The sequence below is a fragment of the Kryptolebias marmoratus genome, linkage group LG2 (assembly GCF_001649575.2).
Source record: "Kryptolebias marmoratus isolate JLee-2015 linkage group LG2, ASM164957v2, whole genome shotgun sequence".
NCBI lineage: Eukaryota > Metazoa > Chordata > Actinopteri > Cyprinodontiformes > Rivulidae > Kryptolebias > Kryptolebias marmoratus.
This window is the reverse complement of record NC_051431.1, coordinates 36,796,163-36,814,313: the sequence shown is the minus strand read 5'-3', so window position 1 is coordinate 36,814,313 and position 18,151 is coordinate 36,796,163. Positions and strand designations below refer to the sequence as shown.

The following is an 18,151-nucleotide window of genomic DNA, read 5'->3' as shown; positions in this document are numbered from 1 at the left end:
GAGAGAGAGAGAGAGAGAGAGAGAGAGAGAGAGAGAGAGAGAGAGAGAGAGAGAGAGAAAGAGAGAGAGAGGTTCAAAAACGTTTCATGTTGAAAAGGATGATTGTTTTTCCTTTCTGAGCAGAAATGAAGAAAAAGTGAAGAAATATTAAAGATTCTTAGAATTTAACCTACGTAAAAGGGTGGTGTGTGCGTGCGTGTATGTGTATGCCCCCCCCCCCTCCCCAGGGCTAGAAGTCAGAGAACGGGTCGGAACCAGGAGCTGGACTCACCCAGAGGGTCGTGCCTCAGCAGGGCCTGGGTGTAGTCCCCCATGGAGCGGTGCTGCTGGGGAGGGAACGGGTACATGGAGCCCGGGAAGGGCCCCCCCGGACCGTAGGTGGCCGTCAGAGCCGCGTGCGTCAGAACCGGGTGGATCGGCGTGGGTTCGTAGATCGGAGTCCGGTACGGAGAGATGAGGCTGAAGGAGGAGTTTGGGGACGGGAGGCTCGGTGTCGGGACCAGCGGAGTGGAGCAGGAGGAGGAGGACGGTCTCAGGATGTCCTCGATGTAGAAGGGAGTCGGGTGGGCCGGCTGGACCGGGGTCGGGGCGTACAGAGGGGCGCTCATGGTGCCGAACGTGGATCCGCGCCCTCCCCTCCGCTTCCACCACCACCTCCTCCCTGGGTCGGACTCAGGAAAACTTCTGCTCGAACTGTTCTCCGACTCAGACCGAACTTGGAGCGGGATCCCGGGCCGCGGAAGAGTCCGTTACAGAGTCCCGGAACCCGCCATCATCATCATCATCATTCTCCTCCTCATCATCATGATCATTATCATCATCATCAGGGTGCTGTGGTCCGCAGCTGAGTCTGGTCCCACCGTCTGCGCTGTTTTCTGCCCGGGGGAGGAGGAGGAGGAGGAGGAGAGAGGGACGACTTCCTGCAGGTGGCCACTTCTGATTGGATCCAAAGCTCCGGCCTGAAGAGAGACCAGAACCCGAGAAGCCAGGAGACACAGGACACAGGTCGGTTTGAGGAGACTTTAATAATAATAATAATAACAATAATAATAATAATAATAATAATAATAATAATAATAATAATAATAATAATAATAATAATAATAATAATAATAGTTTTATTTGCTTATCCAAACCTCTAACAGATCAGATATTAAAAATCTCATCAGACTATTTTTCCTTTTGTCTTTTTAATTAATATTTAAGTTGGCAATTATGCACAAATATACACAGGTCTTTCTGTAATTTCTGACCTTTTGCCCCACAAATAAATAGATAAATAAATCCATGTAAAACGCCTGATAACTCAGCCATTAACGCAATGATAATTGGTTAATTAAACACAGAAACATCCTGGTTAAAGTTTTTTTTTTATCTTGTATCTCTGCTTAGATTTGTAACAAAACATGCACATTATTCACCGAAACGTGCTGCTCCATTAAGACTAAACACAAGCTGAAAAAAAAAAAAAAAAAAAGAAAAAAAAAAACTGCAAGGGAAAAATGACGGAGATCAGTGGGGTCTGGGTGAAACACATGAGCTCTGTAGCTTAGACAGACTTCACGGCAGAAACAACATTCAGAGTTTAAGTTGGGCTTTACATGACTGAAATGACATGTTGATATATTTTATGGTTTTCACACAATCACAGTTTAAGTTTTTTACACAAAATGTTCAGCTGAATAATTGATACATCAGATAAAAGCGATAGTTCCAAATTTATATCTAAAAAGTGGATTTTCATTTTGTTTATTTGATTTATCAGTAACAGTTTTGGGTCACAAAGCTCTAAAACTCTTATTTTGGGGGTCAGAAGGTAAAAATTTAAATAAAAAAAAAACAACAATTCCCAAAGTTTAAATGATAAATAAGAATACAGACCGGCTGCGACTATTTCTGTTTGAATTACATTCAGTTAACTCAAAGGCTTTACATTCCTTGAATAAGTGCATATCGCCCATCGCCTTTCATGCCACTTTCAGACTGAGATCATGTGATGTTGAGAAAGGATGGAGTTGTAGCCGTTTTGGTTAAAATTTGAAGATAGCCTCATGGCCGATCTCATATGGTTCGTGAGAATGTGTATGACTCTCAGCTACCAGCACATCATTAATTAGTTGTAGAGGCACATACAATGATTATCTCCTGAAAATTTCAATAAAATCCACCCACTGACTCATGAGATATTTTGCAAATAGATAGACACATGCAAACCCACAGACACGGGCAAAATCATTATTGGTTTGTCTTCACCTAACAAAGAAAGACTAACAACAGAAGACAACACTGATGTGATTTTATCCATTTATTTAAATCTATTATGACAACAACAAAAAAAAAATAATTAAAAAAATGGCGTAAAAATATTTTTTCAACTCAGCTTGGTTCTGAAAACTTCTCAGGAGCCCACCTTTGGTGTCTCAGGGCCCACAGTGGGGGGTCCTGACCAAAACCTGGATTTTATCTGACCTGTTAAAAGGCAGATCAGACTCCTTTATGACCTCTTTCTCTAAATAAAAAAAGATGTGTTATGCAGGGTCAGTCCGAATGCTGCCAGATTTATGTCACAGATCAGGTTGCCGGTCACTTTGCTGCTGATACAAAGGGCAAATAAAGGGTTATTTTATTATATTCCTATGGTGCAGGAGGTGAATCTGTTCAAGTCTGATCATCAAATGTTGGTTATTCAGATGAAAAAATACAAAGTAAAATAAAATAAAAGACTTTATCTGAAGGCTATGTAAGTTACCCTACAGAAACCTAATATTACTGTGCTGTATCCAGAGACATGTTGACAGGCAGCATATGTTACATACAGAGAGATTTATATATGTGATGAACAACTATATACTATACATGTATGAGGTTTTTTACATATCAGCGTACGTAGTTGTAAGAGGCAGGTATATAGTGTCTCATATATGAAATTGTTTCAGTATTGATCAGGGTAATATGTGTTGTTGTATGTATAATATGCATATGTTGTCCAGAACTGCTCCCAGCTCTCTGAAGCTGACATGCAGCCGTGTCAAACCCCAATCAGTGGAAGACATTTACAGGTTTTGTTTTGTTTGGTTTTGTTTTTACGATTGCTTTTACACAAATTTTTCCTTCCACAGTTAGCAAAACTTCACACTCCGGGAGCGAAACCAGATTTGCGCAACTATAAGCACAAAGTCAGCCTTTAGACAGAAATATGTCATGATGTCACTTCCTGTCATTTCAGAGCCCTGACTTTTCAAATGACCACATCTACGAACCAACTGTTAAAACACACCCACTGTGTGTAAAGCTTAACTGAAAACACACCAGTCAGAGAGAACATACTGGTGCAGAGCAGGGATGAACAGAAAGAGATTCTTCCTATGATGTCTTGCAAATGAGGGTATATCCTGGGATGTTTGATGAAATCTTACAGCTTGATCCAGCTAGGCAATGCCAAGATTCAATTTTTTTTTTTTTTACAGATATGTATTGTCAGGATGTCTTTGGTTGTGTTTTCAGTACTTTTCCTTGGTCTGTTCTGATCTTCAGTCCTGCCCCTCCCACTCACATCTGTTTCCTGTAATTATTAGTCTCACCTCTCACCCCTTACCTCATCAGTCTCAGTCCATTCATTCCTCCAGCCCTCACTCACCTGCAGTCAGTCATTTTGGTTCCATGCTCTGTCTGGTTCCCCTCAGTGTTCCTCATGTCCTTTTGGTTGCTTTGCATGTTGCTGCCACACCAGCCTTTTTATTTAATTCCTTTTATTAAGTCTTAACTTTTGGCACTGAATCCTTGTATCAGTCTGCATCCTTGGATCCTACCTTCCACCAACCTGGCCACACACTTACTATATTTCTGTTTTTTAACATTATCTCTTCAGACAAAAGCTGAAAAATACAGTATTTTGTTCAGACTTCCATAATGACTTCATCATAAACAAATCTTTTCAGTAGTCCTGACTTTATTTAGTTTCTGTTTTTGTACACCTCAATACTTTGTCAGGAAGAAGGTACAAGTGCTAAAAGTGTTTAAAATTCAGCACAGTAGTGTATAAGTGGTTTAAAAAACAAATAAGAATACAGTTTGAACAATGTGTGTTTGAAATGGCAGAAAAAAACAGTTTTGAGAAATTAGTGTATCATTTTTACAAAAGTGTTTCATTTAGCAAATTATCTGTTCTACTGATTAGGTGCTAACTGTGCTTTGAAAAGAGGGTCTCTGTTTTCAAAAATGCCCATAAGCAAATTTGAAAAACCTTTTTAATCCTTACTGGATTGTAACCAGTGGCACCACCAAGAAGGGGCCTAGGGGTGCAATTGTCACCCCTATAAATCTATAAAAATATATTATTTTTGTTAAATCAACTGTAAAATAAAAACTAAAACAGGCAAATATCAGAAGGATTCATAACTCTCATGTTGCAGCAGTTTCCCCTGACTGTAACTGGACTCTTGCTGACAATTGGTGCTATTTATAAAAACACTTGAAAAGATTTGAATAACTGCTGATAAAATCAGAATACTTTCTCCCAGAGACAGGAGGTAAAATAATACAAATTGGGCATCTTTCATAAACCTAATTGCATGCAAATGTGATTTTCCTGGAAAAGCATCTGAAGCGTTATTTAACGACTTTGAGTTCAAGTGTGTTATCTGTAAATAAGGATGTGGTGCAGCTGAACTCGGTGGGATTAGGTCTTGATTTGAATGTTTGCAGTTTTCCTGTGAAATCCTCCTGTGAGAGCAGCTGAAGGAAGGATAATGACAATAAATGCAAATGTCTCCAATGGTAATCCCAACAGACAGGTTTAAACAATAACCGAGAATACCTCCTGTGCTCCAGAATTACAGTGCAGCTTCTGCATCAGCAGACCTGACCTCACACACACACACACACACACACATCATAAACTTGCTGTGAATCCAGTGGCTTGGACTCCCGATTAAAGCCTTCAGACCAACTTTCTAACGGTTGTGATTTAGATAAAGTCAGTAAACAGACTCATGCGTCCTTGAAGACTTAAAAGAAATGACTGAAGAGCCAATATTTGTCCTCATTGATCGGAGCAGCTTCTCCTGGCATCACATTCTGCTCCAAAAAGCCCACTGATAACTTCTCATACAGATGGCAGCTGGTGCCGGGGGTCTACAGGTTTGAATCTGCTGCAGGTTTGTGGATCCTAAAAGGCAACAGGCGATAATGCTGTTCCCTTTGTCTGTGTGCATGTCTGTCTGTTAGCAAAAGATTTCATGAACCACTAGATGAATTTCAGTGAAACTCTCAGAAATCATTATCTTCTGGTGTCAACCTGAATCAAGATGGCTGCCACAGCCAACTGACCTTAAAAACACAAATATTACTTCAACTTAGTCAATTTTACAAAATGAGCTACAATGTGGATGTGTTAGTAACAGCGGTTGATCCCTGAAACTTATTCTAAGCACTAACAGATTGCACAAGGTCTTTCTTTTAATTTGGTCATTAACTTTGTGGAGTGAACTCTGTCTGTTAGTAAAATATCTCATGAACCATAGGATTGATTTTAATGGAACTTTCAAAAAATAATCATTAACTGGACATCTAAAACTGATTAACTATTATAGCCAACTCTCTTTGATATGGCTGCCACAACCAACTAATCTTAGAAACACAAAAATGACTATAATTCAGTCAGTTTTACAGATATTGAACTAAAGTTTGGTGTGCTTGTGGAGGAGAAACATTCGTAACATGCCAGTCTACTTCGAGTGCTACTTATTGCATGAAATCTTCGCTTAAAACTTTAATATTAACTGTTGGAGTTAACGCTGTCTGTCTGTTAGCAAAATATTTCATGGACCACTGGATGAATTTCAGTGAAATTCTCAGAAAGTAATCACTGGATATACATCTACAATTAATTAACTTGTGAAGTCAACTTGATGCAAAATGGTTGCCACAGCTAATTGACTTTAGCCAACACAAAAGTAGCTATTACTCTGTTAATTTTACAGATATTCAGCTAAATTTTGTAACTGAAAGTCATTCCCAACTCATACACACTCTGAGCGGGAGTCTTGCAATATTACATGACTTTGTGCTTAATGTTATTTTCAAGGTTTGACCAAAACGGCTGGAGCTCCATAATTTCTCAAGATGATCTTAGTTGTAAACTCTGGGATGAAAGGTGGTGGGTAATCAAACCCAGATTTTAGGACATTCTAAAAAAGGTTTTTATGGAACGTTTGGTTCTGTAGCAAATGTTTAGGGATTGGTGTTTTTGAAAAGGAGCAGGCTCGTATTCATTCTGATTGTATTTACAGATATTCAGCCATTTAAACACAAAAAGTTGATCATTTTTTTAAGCAGCAGGTATCAGGTGTTATAAGAAACCCATTCATTAAAAAATAAAGACGAAGAACAGGATCAGAACTGGACCTCTGAATCCTGCTAAAATCAATCAAGGACAGAAGAAACAGACTCTACTGACCTCTTGTGGACAAAAGTAAATACTGGTACTACTACTTTATTTGTAAAGCCCTTTAAAAAGAGCCACAGCTTCATAAAGTGCTGTACATGTCAAATCAAAGCATAAAACAAAGAATAAAAACAGCAAATATTAGAAGGATTCATAACTCTCATGTTGCAGCAGTTTCCCGTGACTGTAACTGGACTCTTGCTGATAATTGCCGCTGTTTATATAAATATTAAAAAACTTGAAAAGATTTGAATAACTGCTGATAAAATCAGAATACTTTCTCCCAGAGACAGGAGGTAAAATAATACAAATTGGGCATCTTTCATAAACCTAATTGCATGCAAATGTGATTTTCCTGGAAAAGCATCTGAAGCGTTATTTAACGACTTTGAGTTCAAGTGTGTTATCTGTAAATAAGGATGTGGTGCAGCTGAACTCGGTGGGATTAGGTCCTGATTTGAATGTTTGCAGTTTTCCTGTGAAATCCTCCTGTGAGAGCAGCTGAAGGAAGGATAATGACAATAAATGCAAATGTCTCCAATGGTAATCCCGACAGACAGGTTTAAACAATAACCGAGAATACCTCCTGTGCTCCAGAATTACAGTGCAGCTTCTGCATCAGCAGACCTGACCTCACACACACACACACACACACACATCATAAACTTGCTGTGAATCCAGTGGCTTGGACTCCCGATTAAAGCCTTCAGACCAACTTTCTAACGGTTGTGATTTAGATAAAGTCAGTAAACAGACTCATGCGTCCTTGAAGACTTAAAAGAAATGACTGAAGAGCCAATATTTGTCCTCATTGATCGGAGCAGCTTCTCCTGGCATCACATTCTGCTCCAAAAAGCCCACTGATAACTTCTCATACAGATGGCAGCTGGTGCCGGGGGTCTACAGGTTTGAATCTGCTGCAGGTTTGTGGATCCTAAAAGGCAACAGGCGATAATGCTGTTCCCTTTGTCTGTGTGCATGTCTGTCTGTTAGCAAAAGATTTCATGAACCACTAGATGAATTTCAGTGAAACTCTCAGAAATCATTATCTTCTGGTGTCAACCTGAATCAAGATGGCTGCCACAGCCAACTGACCTTAAAAACACAAATATTACTTCAACTTAGTCAATTTTACAAAATGAGCTACAATGTGGATGTGTTAGTAACAGCGGTTGATCCCTGAAACTTATTCTAAGCACTAACAGATTGCACAAGGTCTTTCTTTTAATTTGGTCATTAACTTTGTGGAGTGAACTCTGTCTGTTAGTAAAATATCTCATGAACCATAGGATTGATTTTAATGGAACTTTCAAAAAATAATCATTAACTGGACATCTAAAACTGATTAACTATTATAGCCAACTCTCTTTGATATGGCTGCCACAACCAACTAATCTTAGAAACACAAAAATGACTATAATTCAGTCAGTTTTACAGATATTGAACTAAAGTTTGGTGTGCTTGTGGAGGAGAAACATTCGTAACATGCCAGTCTACTTCGAGTGCTACTTATTGCATGAAATCTTCGCTTAAAACTTTAATATTAACTGTTGGAGTTAACGCTGTCTGTCTGTTAGCAAAATATTTCATGGACCACTGGATGAATTTCAGTGAAATTCTCAGAAAGTAATCACTGGATATACATCTACAATTAATTAACTTGTGAAGTCAACTTGATGCAAAATGGTTGCCACAGCTAATTGACTTTAGCCAACACAAAAGTAGCTATTACTCTGTTAATTTTACAGATATTCAGCTAAATTTTGTAACTGAAAGTCATTCCCAACTCATACACACTCTGAGCGGGAGTCTTGCAATATTACATGACTTTGTGCTTAATGTTATTTTCAAGGTTTGACCAAAACGGCTGGAGCTCCATAATTTCTCAAGATGATCTTAGTTGTAAACTCTGGGATGAAAGGTGGTGGGTAATCAAACCCAGATTTTAGGACATTCTAAAAAAGGTTTTTATGGAACGTTTGGTTCTGTAGCAAATGTTTAGGGATTGGTGTTTTTGAAAAGGAGCAGGCTCGTATTCATTCTGATTGTATTTACAGATATTCAGCCATTTAAACACAAAAAGTTGATCATTTTTTTAAGCAGCAGGTATCAGGTGTTATAAGAAACCCATTCATTAAAAAATAAAGACGAAGAACAGGATCAGAACTGGACCTCTGAATCCTGCTAAAATCAATCAAGGACAGAAGAAACAGACTCTACTGACCTCTTGTGGACAAAAGTAAATACTGGTACTACTACTTTATTTGTAAAGCCCTTTAAAAAGAGCCACAGCTTCATAAAGTGCTGTACATGTCAAATCAAAGCATAAAACAAAGAATAAAAACAGCAAATATTAGAAGGATTCATAACTCTCATGTTGCAGCAGTTTCCCGTGACTGTAACTGGACTCTTGCTGATAATTGCCGCTGTTTATATAAATATTAAAAAACTTGAAAAGATTTGAATAACTGCTGATAAAATCAGAATACTTTCTCCCAGAGACAGGAGGTAAAATAATACAAATTGGGCATCTTTCATAAACCTAATTGCATGCAAATGTGATTTTCCTGGAAAAGCATCTGAAGCGTTATTTAACGACTTTGAGTTCAAGTGTGTTATCTGTAAATAAGGATGTGGTGCANAGAGATATCGGCCTATCACAGATACATATGTATATTTCATTCTGTTCTTCATTTATATACCATATATATGATTATATATGTTTGTGCTTGCGTCTGTGTGTGTTGAGAACTGTAAGAACAAATAATCCTTCATTAGCACCCTCAATAAAATGCTTAGCACCCCCTTAGCACCTGCAGAAAAAAATATCTGGAGCCGCCTCTGCTTCCTGAACCCAAAGGAAGCAGATATAGAGAAAAGAGAAGAGGACCTAATATTGAGCCCTGAGGAACCCTAAAGGACAGAGCAGGAGAGGAGGCTTCAGAACCAGCTATATTGATGCACATGGTTCTGTCTGCTAGATAGGACCTACACAATTTAGGAGTGGTATCACAAATGCGCACTTGGTGTTGTAAACGAGATACTAAAATACTGTGGTCCACTGTATCAAACTTAGCGGTTAGGTCAAGCAGGACAAGAACCACATGTTCACCTGAATCAATTGCAATAAGGTTGTCAATGAAGACCCTTACTAAGGCCGTGAAGAGTTTTAAAACCAGACTGGGAAACCTCTAGGATATTACAGTGCCTTTTATTGCTGTCATAAATCAGTCATGATCACTATAAATGGTCCTTCTTTACAAAAAAATAATAAAAAAACCTTTAGTGTCAAACTAAAACTAAATGTCTACAGAGTAATACCAATTAAATAAAAATATTTGATGTAAAATAAATAATTACATAAGTAAAAGACCTAATTCAACTCAGAGAAGAGGTTATTGAAAAGTACAAGTCAGAAGATGGATACAAAAGACCCTGAACATCCCCAGCAGTTCTGTTAAATCCATCAAGAGATGGAAGGAATATGGGACATGTGTAAATCTACCAAGAGCAGGCCGTTCTCACAAACTGAGTGACTGAAGAAGGAGAATAGTGAGAAACCACCAAGACACCTGTGAGCTCTGAAGGAGGTCCAAGCTTCAGCAGGTGAAATGGAGAGACTGAGCTACAACAACTGCTGCCCAGGTTCATCACCAGTCTGAGCTTTATAAGAGAGGGGAAAAGAGAAAGACACTGCTGAAAGAAACTCTAAATAATTCTGTCCCATTCCTCCTCGATTAGTTGAATAAATCTCGACTAGAGTTTTGCTTTGTGGCATGTTTGTGATTTTTTTTTTTTTTTACAATAATAAAAAAATTGAAGAACATCCTCCGAGAGTAACGATTCCATAACTTTTAGCAGGGGATGCATCAGGAAAAGAATTATTGACCTCCACAACACTGGCTCCAATTTCCAGATGCCTGAAGGTTTATTTGTTCAAACAATTAAACACAAGTATAAACACCATGAGAATGTCCTGTCATCATACAGCTCAGAAAGGAGACAGGTTCTGTGTTCCTGATATGAATGTGTTTTTTCCCCAAAACAAGAGCAAAACACCTTGTGAAGATACTGCTGAAGCTGCTCAGTCATTATCCACAGAGAAACAAGTCCTGAACCAACAAGGCTGAAAGATCACTCAGAGAGGAAGAAGCCATTACTCTGAAAGCAACATAAAAAGTCATATTACAGTTTGTAAATGCACACAAAGACTAAGGCCTTAATTTTTGGAGACACGTCCTATGGTCTGATGAAACTAAACTAAACTCTTTGGCCATAATGACCTTTCTTACATTTGGAGGGAAACAAGAGAAGCTTGCATCATCCCAACTGTAAAGTACAGAGGTGGCAGCATCATGCTGTGGGGGTGTTTTGCTGCAGGAGGGACTAGGGCACTTCACAAAATAGATTGCATCATGTGGAAATATGGAAGAAACATTAAAAGACATCAGCCAGGATGTTAAAGCTTGAACTCAAATGGGTCTTCAAATGGACAATGAAAGTCAATGATACCAAATACTAAGAAAATGGATGTACACTTGTGACTCTGAAGAAAGGTATAAACATTTTTTAACCTTGAATCAGATGGGCTACAGCTGGGTGCCACTCCTGTCAGCTAAGAACAGGGAACTGAGGCTACAACTCACTTAGGCTCACCATAACTGGACAATGAGAGAGAGAAAAAACATTACCTGGTCTGATGAGTCTTGACTCCATTGGCCTCCGGTCACCATATCTCAATCCAATCGAGCATCTTTGGGATGTGGTGGAGAGAGTTGTGATGGATGTGCAGCTGACAAATCTGCAGCAACTGTGTGATGCTATCATGTCAGAAAGGACCAAAATCTCTCAATAAGGTGTTGGAAACGTTCCTGAATCTATGCCATGAAGAATTAAAGCAGTTCTGAAGACCAAAAGAGCTCCAACTCAGTACTAGCAAGGTGTACCTAATAAAGTGGCCAGTGTGTGCATACAGTTATAGAGTAATTTGATTTTCACACAGTACTTGCACAATTTTTGTTTTTTATTGCAACTTAATAAGCACATATGCACTCTGTCTGGAAAACAACCACTTTACCGCTGAATGTCATGCCCATAATAAAACAAATATTGAAAAAAGTGTAAAACAACAGGAACAAGGTCCAAAATTATTTTAAATATAGCAGATTACACAACCTTTTTCTTTTAAATCAACCAAAAAATCATTTCATCAGTCAAAGTGGGTGCACACTTTGTGTGCCCCTTCATGCAGCGTTGGGATAGGAGTGAGGCTGGGGTGGAAGTTACAGAGTTACATGTTCCAAACAAGGTTAGGAATTTCATTACAACTTCAACTGTAGATACTTAGTCCGTCACAAAAAGGATGTGAATCTGTCCAGTCTACAAAATGAATAACTTTGTTGGTCACATCAGTTTCACTCTAAAAATGTACCCAAGGACCTGACTTGTATGGACCTGATGTTCTCTTCGCTGTGAGTTTAACTCACTCCACCATCGAGCGAACTGCAATCCAAGCTTGTTCCTTTCATTCAGGGTCCCAGTCGACTTAGGTGTTGGTCTCTGGTAGTTTTGGAGGGACCAGGTTCTGGTCTCCTTCTGAGCAGGACTGCAAAGACCGAAGGATGTTCTCCAGGTTCCACTGCTCCTCTTGTAAGGCGTGATCCTGGAGGGTGAATGGACCCTGCTTTGTTCTGATCAGCTCCTTCACATGAGCACATGATGACAAAGCTGCAGCAAACAGACAGAAGTATTACTTTACTGAATGTTAAACTAGTCTTTCAGTTAAAAGGGACAGTTCAGATCTTTTGGGGTTTTTTCTATTAAAAGGTTAAAACTAAATCTTACCAGTTGTAAATGGCTGTTTGAGCAACCTCAATTTGGAGAAATAGAGTTTTATTCTAAGCAGACTGACAAGCTAACAAGACAGTGGTCCACATTGGTTTTGGTCATGCGCAGAATTACTGAGGTCGTTCAAAGAGGTAAGATATTAATGACCAGTACTCATGGGGCAGGTTCAGGGTTATTTTCCTCAAATTAAATACTTACTTTTTACATTAAACAACTACCACATATCCAGATCCTGATTTTACCACCTCAAGCTAAAAGCTTGTGCACTCAGATTATGTAACATGCTATAAACCTACAATGCAACCTTTATAAATTGCTAAAGACCAGGAAGTTTTATGTTTTTTTCTTCTTTGTTTTGTGTGTTACAATTGGAGTATTTCTGATAAATTGATAATACTGACATGCACCAATTGAGTCAAAACATTTGAAATGATGACACAGCAGTAGTTAGATGTGATAGAGCTAAAACAAACAGCTCAAAAAATAAGAAAATTTGTGTTTCGTCTATTTTTCCTTTGTTCTAACAATGCTTCTTGGCAATAAATATTATATATTTGTAAAGCCTGTTTTTTTCCTTAAATCAGGGGTGTCAAACTCCGGGCCTCAAAGGCCTCTGTCCTGGAAGTTTTAGGTTTTTCTGCTCCAACACACCTGATACAAATGATTTAATTACCTCCTCACCAAATCAATAAATTCTCCAGCAGCATGTCCACAAGTCATCCATTTAATCTAGGTGTTTTAAAGCAAGAACACATCTAAAACATGCAGGAGAGTGGCCCCCGAAGAACGGAGTTTGACACCTGTGCCTTAAATGGTGCCAAATGCATTTGTTATTCCCATGGAAAACTTGCCAAATATTCTCTGCCAAACAGCTTAATTCACTTATTATTCTTGTTTTGATCTTCTGATACCTCAAGGGCTGACAATCAGGTGCATGATTGGTGCCCGATTGTCAGCACTTGTGAGCAACCAGTGGTAAACCCATATCTCTACAGTTTGGAACTGAACCATATCCTCCAAGATAACGACACTCACCCCCACAGAGTGGGGTTTGTCAAAGACTGCCTCCAGAATTTGGGAGCGAAGAGAATGGATTGGCCCGCCTGCAGTCCTGACCTCGACCTCACTGAACACCTGTGGGATCAGCTTGGGTGTGCTGTTTGTTCCAGAGTGACCAACACAACCACACTGGCTGACGTAAAACAAACACTGGTTTAAGAATCAGATGCCATCCCAAAGCAGTGTGTGACCAAGCTGGTAAGCAGAATGAGGAAGAAGTGCCAGGCTGTTGTGGCTGTGAATGGATCTTCCACATGCTACTCAGGCTTCTGTTTGTTAAAATAATAAATTGTCAAACTGCCAATATGTCTGGTTTCTTCAGACTTCAATCGTCTAATCCAGGGGTGTCCAATCCTGGTCCTCGAGGGCCACCATCCTGCATGTTTTACTTGTTTCTCTGCTCCAACACATCTGATTTGAATCAATGTCTGATTAACAGGCTTCTCCAGAACATGAAGAGGTGATTTAACCACTGAATCAGGTGTGTTGGAGCAGGGAAACAAGGAAAACATGCAGGATGGTGGTCCTCAAGGACCAGGATTGGAGACCCCTGGTCTAATCCAAACAAGAGTCAACAACAGAGAAAATCTGGCAAGCTTTTTATATATGCAGCATACATACTGAACTCTGCTGCTCAACCCACAAATGCATTTTCCCACCATATGTGTCACCATTTAAGGGAAAATAAACAAACTTTCCAATCATATAAGATTTATTATCAAGAAGAATTGTTAGAACAAAGAATTAATCAAAAAACAAAATTCCTTGCTTTTTGTGCAAAGTTAAATTATAATGTGTTAATTGCTTGTATTAATATATGCCACAAATGGCAACAAGTAGGGGCAATGTGTGCTGAGTGGGGGTCTGGGGGTACAGGCACCCCACCCCTTCACTTCAAGCACTTTAATAACCTTTTACTTCAAAAGATCTGAACTTTCACTTTAATTAATAATAGATTTAAGTTTTTTTGAACAAACATAAACAATTGAATATTTCATGAGAAGGAGAACGTAATTTTACCTTTTCCCAGGTCATCCACCAAACTCCTGACATAAAATCCACCTCCGCACTCAATATCTGTTCCACAAATGTAATTAAATGAAAGAATTCTGTGAATGTTTTTTTTAATTTATTTCAAAACAAAGTAGGAAAGGAAGGAAATTACAAAAATGCTGTAAAAAGGAACCAAAAAAAAAAGAGAATGATGTAACAAGTACTGACCCAGAGTGAAGAGAGGAGATTTGAACTCCTGCAGGGTCAGGCTGTACACAGTAACAGGTCTCGCAGGTTTGGCCTCAACCTTGTGGCCTTGCTTTAACAAGACAGACAGACGCTGGCCATCTTTCTTCAGCGCAGAGTAGCTACAAAGCAAACACAGTAAAACATCACACTATGTAGGAAATGGGTTTTGCTCTGTGAGGCAAACCACTAAACAGTTTAGCTTTTCATGAGTACTGTGGCTTTAGAAAGGAATCAGAGCCCCTTAACCTCATGTACGTTTATGTAGCAGCCTGATGCTACAACTGTTTAAATTCATTTTTCTCAATAATCTTCACTCAGTACCCCATAACATGAAAATATTTTGTAAATTAATTTTTAAAAGTCCCAGAAATCTCTAATTTCTATAAGTACTCAGATATTTTACCTACTGAGCTGAAGCACTTTTGGCAGCAGTTATAGTCTAGCCTCTTTTTGGGTTTGATGCAACAAGTTTTGCACATCTGGATCGGGAGATTTTTCTGCCATTCTTCTTTTAAATCCTCTGAAGCTCAGTTTGGTAGGATGGGGAACACCGGTGGAGCCATTTTCAGCTCTCTCCAGAGACATTTGATAGGGTTCAAGTAAGGGCTCTGGCTGGGCCACTTTGAGTCATTTACAGACTTGTTCTTAAGTCACTCCTGTGTTGTTTTCTCTGTGTTTTGGGTCACTGTCTTGTTGGAAGGTGACCCTTCAGTCCAGTCTGAGGTCCTGAGCTCTTTGAAACAGGTTTTCATTCAGGATATCTCTTTATTTTACCCCAATCAGCTTTCCATCAACCCTGACGAATTTCCCAGACCCTGATGCTGAAAAACACCCCACACCGTGATGCTGCCACCACCATGCTTTACTGTTAAGCACTGTTAGGATGATGTTGGGGAGGTGATAAGAGGTGCCTGGAACTTAAGGTCGTATCTCACTGTTGGGAGATGAGTTGGTGACCCAAAATTGTGAAAAAAGGGACAATTTTTCATTTGCAGTCCCACTGAATTCTGTTTCTGCATAGTCATATTTTACACGGTCGGTTGTTTGAAAATTAGCTTTTGTGCGAACTGCTTGGAAAACTGCATTCTTGGCTATGCACATTATTTTGTTGCCCACCACTGATCACTCTGGCACCCATCTAGGCAGCCACCCTCACTTTCATGATTTAATCTTCTGGAGAACACACAAGATAATCTGATTAAGACCAGTACTTTACAATTATTATTTATCATTTTTAAACCTGGGCATGTTTTCTGTTGGAGGAAAGCTCCAGTACAGGTGTCAAATACAGCTCCAGAGCTCTTGAAACATATTCAAAATGCCCACATTGACTCTGAATACACTGAGAAAAAGTTTGTTGCACAAACTGGTGACGAGTAACTACTGATTTTAAACATGTTCAAAAAAAATTTGTGCAACAATTCATTTTGAACATGTTTAAAATTTAAGTAACAAGGTAGACAGAATCTGCAACTCAAATGAGGAAATTTGAGAATCCCTGCAAACGTTTTAAGACTTTTTGAAAACTCCCTCAAAAAATGCAGTTGACAAACTAGTCGCCAACAATCGCAGCCCAGTGAGATGCTACCTTTAGTCTCAGTCAGAGTGAGCATCGGGTTCTGAGTCACCTCTCGATAAAACCCTCCTCCCTCCAGGTGGACTCCAATCATAATCTAGAAACATCTCGGTTGTGATCATAAGAAATAAGAGGCACCTGAACTAAAATTCAACTGTTATTGCAAAAGATCTGAATACTTATGGAAAAATGTTATTTTATTGTTTTTATTAACTTTACGAAATTGTATAAATTTCTGTTTTTAATTTGTCCTAATGGTGTACTGAGAACAGATTACTGAAAAAAATATTGCAGGCTGCAACACAACAAAATGCAAAAAGAAAAGAGGGTCTGAAAACCACTGTTTATGTATGTTTATTTATACAGAAAATCATTAGAAATGTTTACTCACAGTGGAGGGACTTGCATGATGTCACCAGTGAAATATTTCAGCTTGTCCTCCATGTCTGGCTTGGTTATGTGTTCTTAAGGGGAGCAGGGAAGGAAGGAGGGCAAAAATCAGAAAATAACAGATTAGTGTTGAAATGTGGATGAACAGTTGACACTGCTGTATAGAATGAACTGCAAAAAAGTAAATCTTTGTGTTTACCAAAGCCTTTCTCGAGAATCACTGTCCCAGTGGCATCAAGAGTGTCTGTTGCTTTCCCCAGTTCTCCTACAGCAACATATTTCTAGAAAACAAAAACATCATCAGGACCATAGATTTCATGTCTAAATTCTAAACAAATAAAACTGAAAAGTTGTGTGTGCGCGTTTGTATTTATCCTCTTTGCCTTGAAACCCTAACAATTACCTTCAGAAGCCAGATAATTATCATCCACTGTGAAGGAGAACACTGGCAATAATCCACAAGAATTAAAAAAAAATAAAAAAATTGGACTTCTATTATTTAGCCACAGACATTTCACTTTCCATCAAGGGAATTTTCTCAATTCAAAACTGGAGCATGGCGTTCCAAGCTTCAAAGCAGACAATCGTGTTACTGCCTCGGTCTGCGTTCATGTATTTGTTAGTAAAATATCTCATGAACCACTGGACAGTTTTTAATAAACTTTTCAGGAAGTAATCATTAGATGTACATCTGCAACTGATTAACTATGGAAGTCAGACTAATTCAAGATGGCCACCACAACTAATAGACCTTAGCCAACACAAAAATAGCTGTAATGACAGATAGTTAGCTAACATTTGATGTTGTAGTAGCTGAGACTCATCCTCAACACAAACTTTATATCAGATCTCACAACATAACATGAAGTTTGACCAAAATAACTATAACTCTGTCAATTATCCACATAAAATGATCTTAGTTTTAATGTGGCATGAATTGAGTGCATTGCAGGTTGTTTTTTTTAGATACTTTACACGTATCTGGCTGTTTTGCAGTAGCTTATAAAGAATAAACATCTTTGCAAGTCAAATATGATCTTTTCACATTATAGAACAAATAACTTTTACTCAATTCAAGATCCAGATTTTATGAGCAAGGGAGAAAGACAAGTAAACTGATGGCTCATCAGCTGTGACAAATATCTGCACCTGGCTGATACCTCAAAGTGAAACTGGTGCAAGAGTAACACCAGATCTATTGGAAATTACTAAAACTTCTGTGTAATTTTATAAGCAGCTGTATTCATTTGATTGCACTCATATTTCTGCAGACCTGATTTCCTTCCTCAGTGGCATTAACACTCGTGCTCTGGATCAGAATCTTGCCAAGGGCAGTCAAATCTTTACAAGGCTAGAAAAAGCTCAGGTCCAGATAGCTTCCTATCCAAATTCTACAAAACGTTTTGGAAGCAGGTGGCTAGGGCTGCAACTAACGATAATTTCAATAATCGATTAATCGGGCGATTATTTTCTCGATTAATCGGTCGTCTTGGAATTCATTTATTCATTCAGTCATTCATTTTGGCCCACATAAAAAAGTTATCTGTATATAAAGGAGTAGGTTGATGTAAAACTTTTACTACTTTCTTATT

The 18,151-nt window shown here is 38.8% G+C and overlaps 3 protein-coding genes across 6 annotated transcripts in view; 1 reads left to right on the top strand and 2 right to left on the bottom strand.

The window, feature by feature from the left end:
- Positions 1-854, bottom strand: part of hhex (hematopoietically expressed homeobox) — an 11,722-nt gene extending 10,868 nt beyond the window's left edge. Inside the window, exon 1 of the mRNA XM_017431833.3 lies at positions 272-854. Within this exon, the coding sequence (XP_017287322.1) occupies positions 272-608 (337 nt within the window). The 5' untranslated portion in view covers positions 609-854. The remainder of the gene's footprint in view (positions 1-271) is intronic.
- Positions 855-986: 132 nt separating this feature from the next.
- The window catches only part of lrrc45 (leucine rich repeat containing 45), a 57,530-nt gene continuing 40,365 nt past the window's right edge, over positions 987-18,151 (top strand). Inside the window, exon 1 of the mRNA XM_025009501.2 lies at positions 987-1,005. The gene's annotated coding sequence lies outside the window, so the exon portion shown is untranslated. The remainder of the gene's footprint in view (positions 1,006-18,151) is intronic.
- trub1 (TruB pseudouridine (psi) synthase family member 1) overlaps positions 11,436-18,151 on the bottom strand; it is a 12,801-nt gene continuing 6,085 nt past the window's right edge. For 2 of the 4 annotated variants that reach the window (XM_017431829.3, XM_037981039.1), the window contains exons 4-8: positions 16,759-16,840; positions 16,561-16,633; positions 14,573-14,712; positions 14,372-14,428; positions 11,438-12,172 (exon numbers count right to left, since the gene is read on the bottom strand). In XM_017431829.3, coding sequence (XP_017287318.1) covers positions 11,991-12,172; positions 14,372-14,428; positions 14,573-14,712; positions 16,561-16,633; positions 16,759-16,840 — 534 coding nt within the window. In that variant the 3' untranslated portion in view covers positions 11,438-11,990. Of the gene's footprint in view, positions 12,173-14,371; positions 14,429-14,572; positions 14,713-16,560; positions 16,634-16,758; positions 16,841-18,151 lie in introns of all 4 variants that reach the window. The other 2 variants (XM_037981044.1, XM_037981056.1) reach the window with 2 other exon arrangements.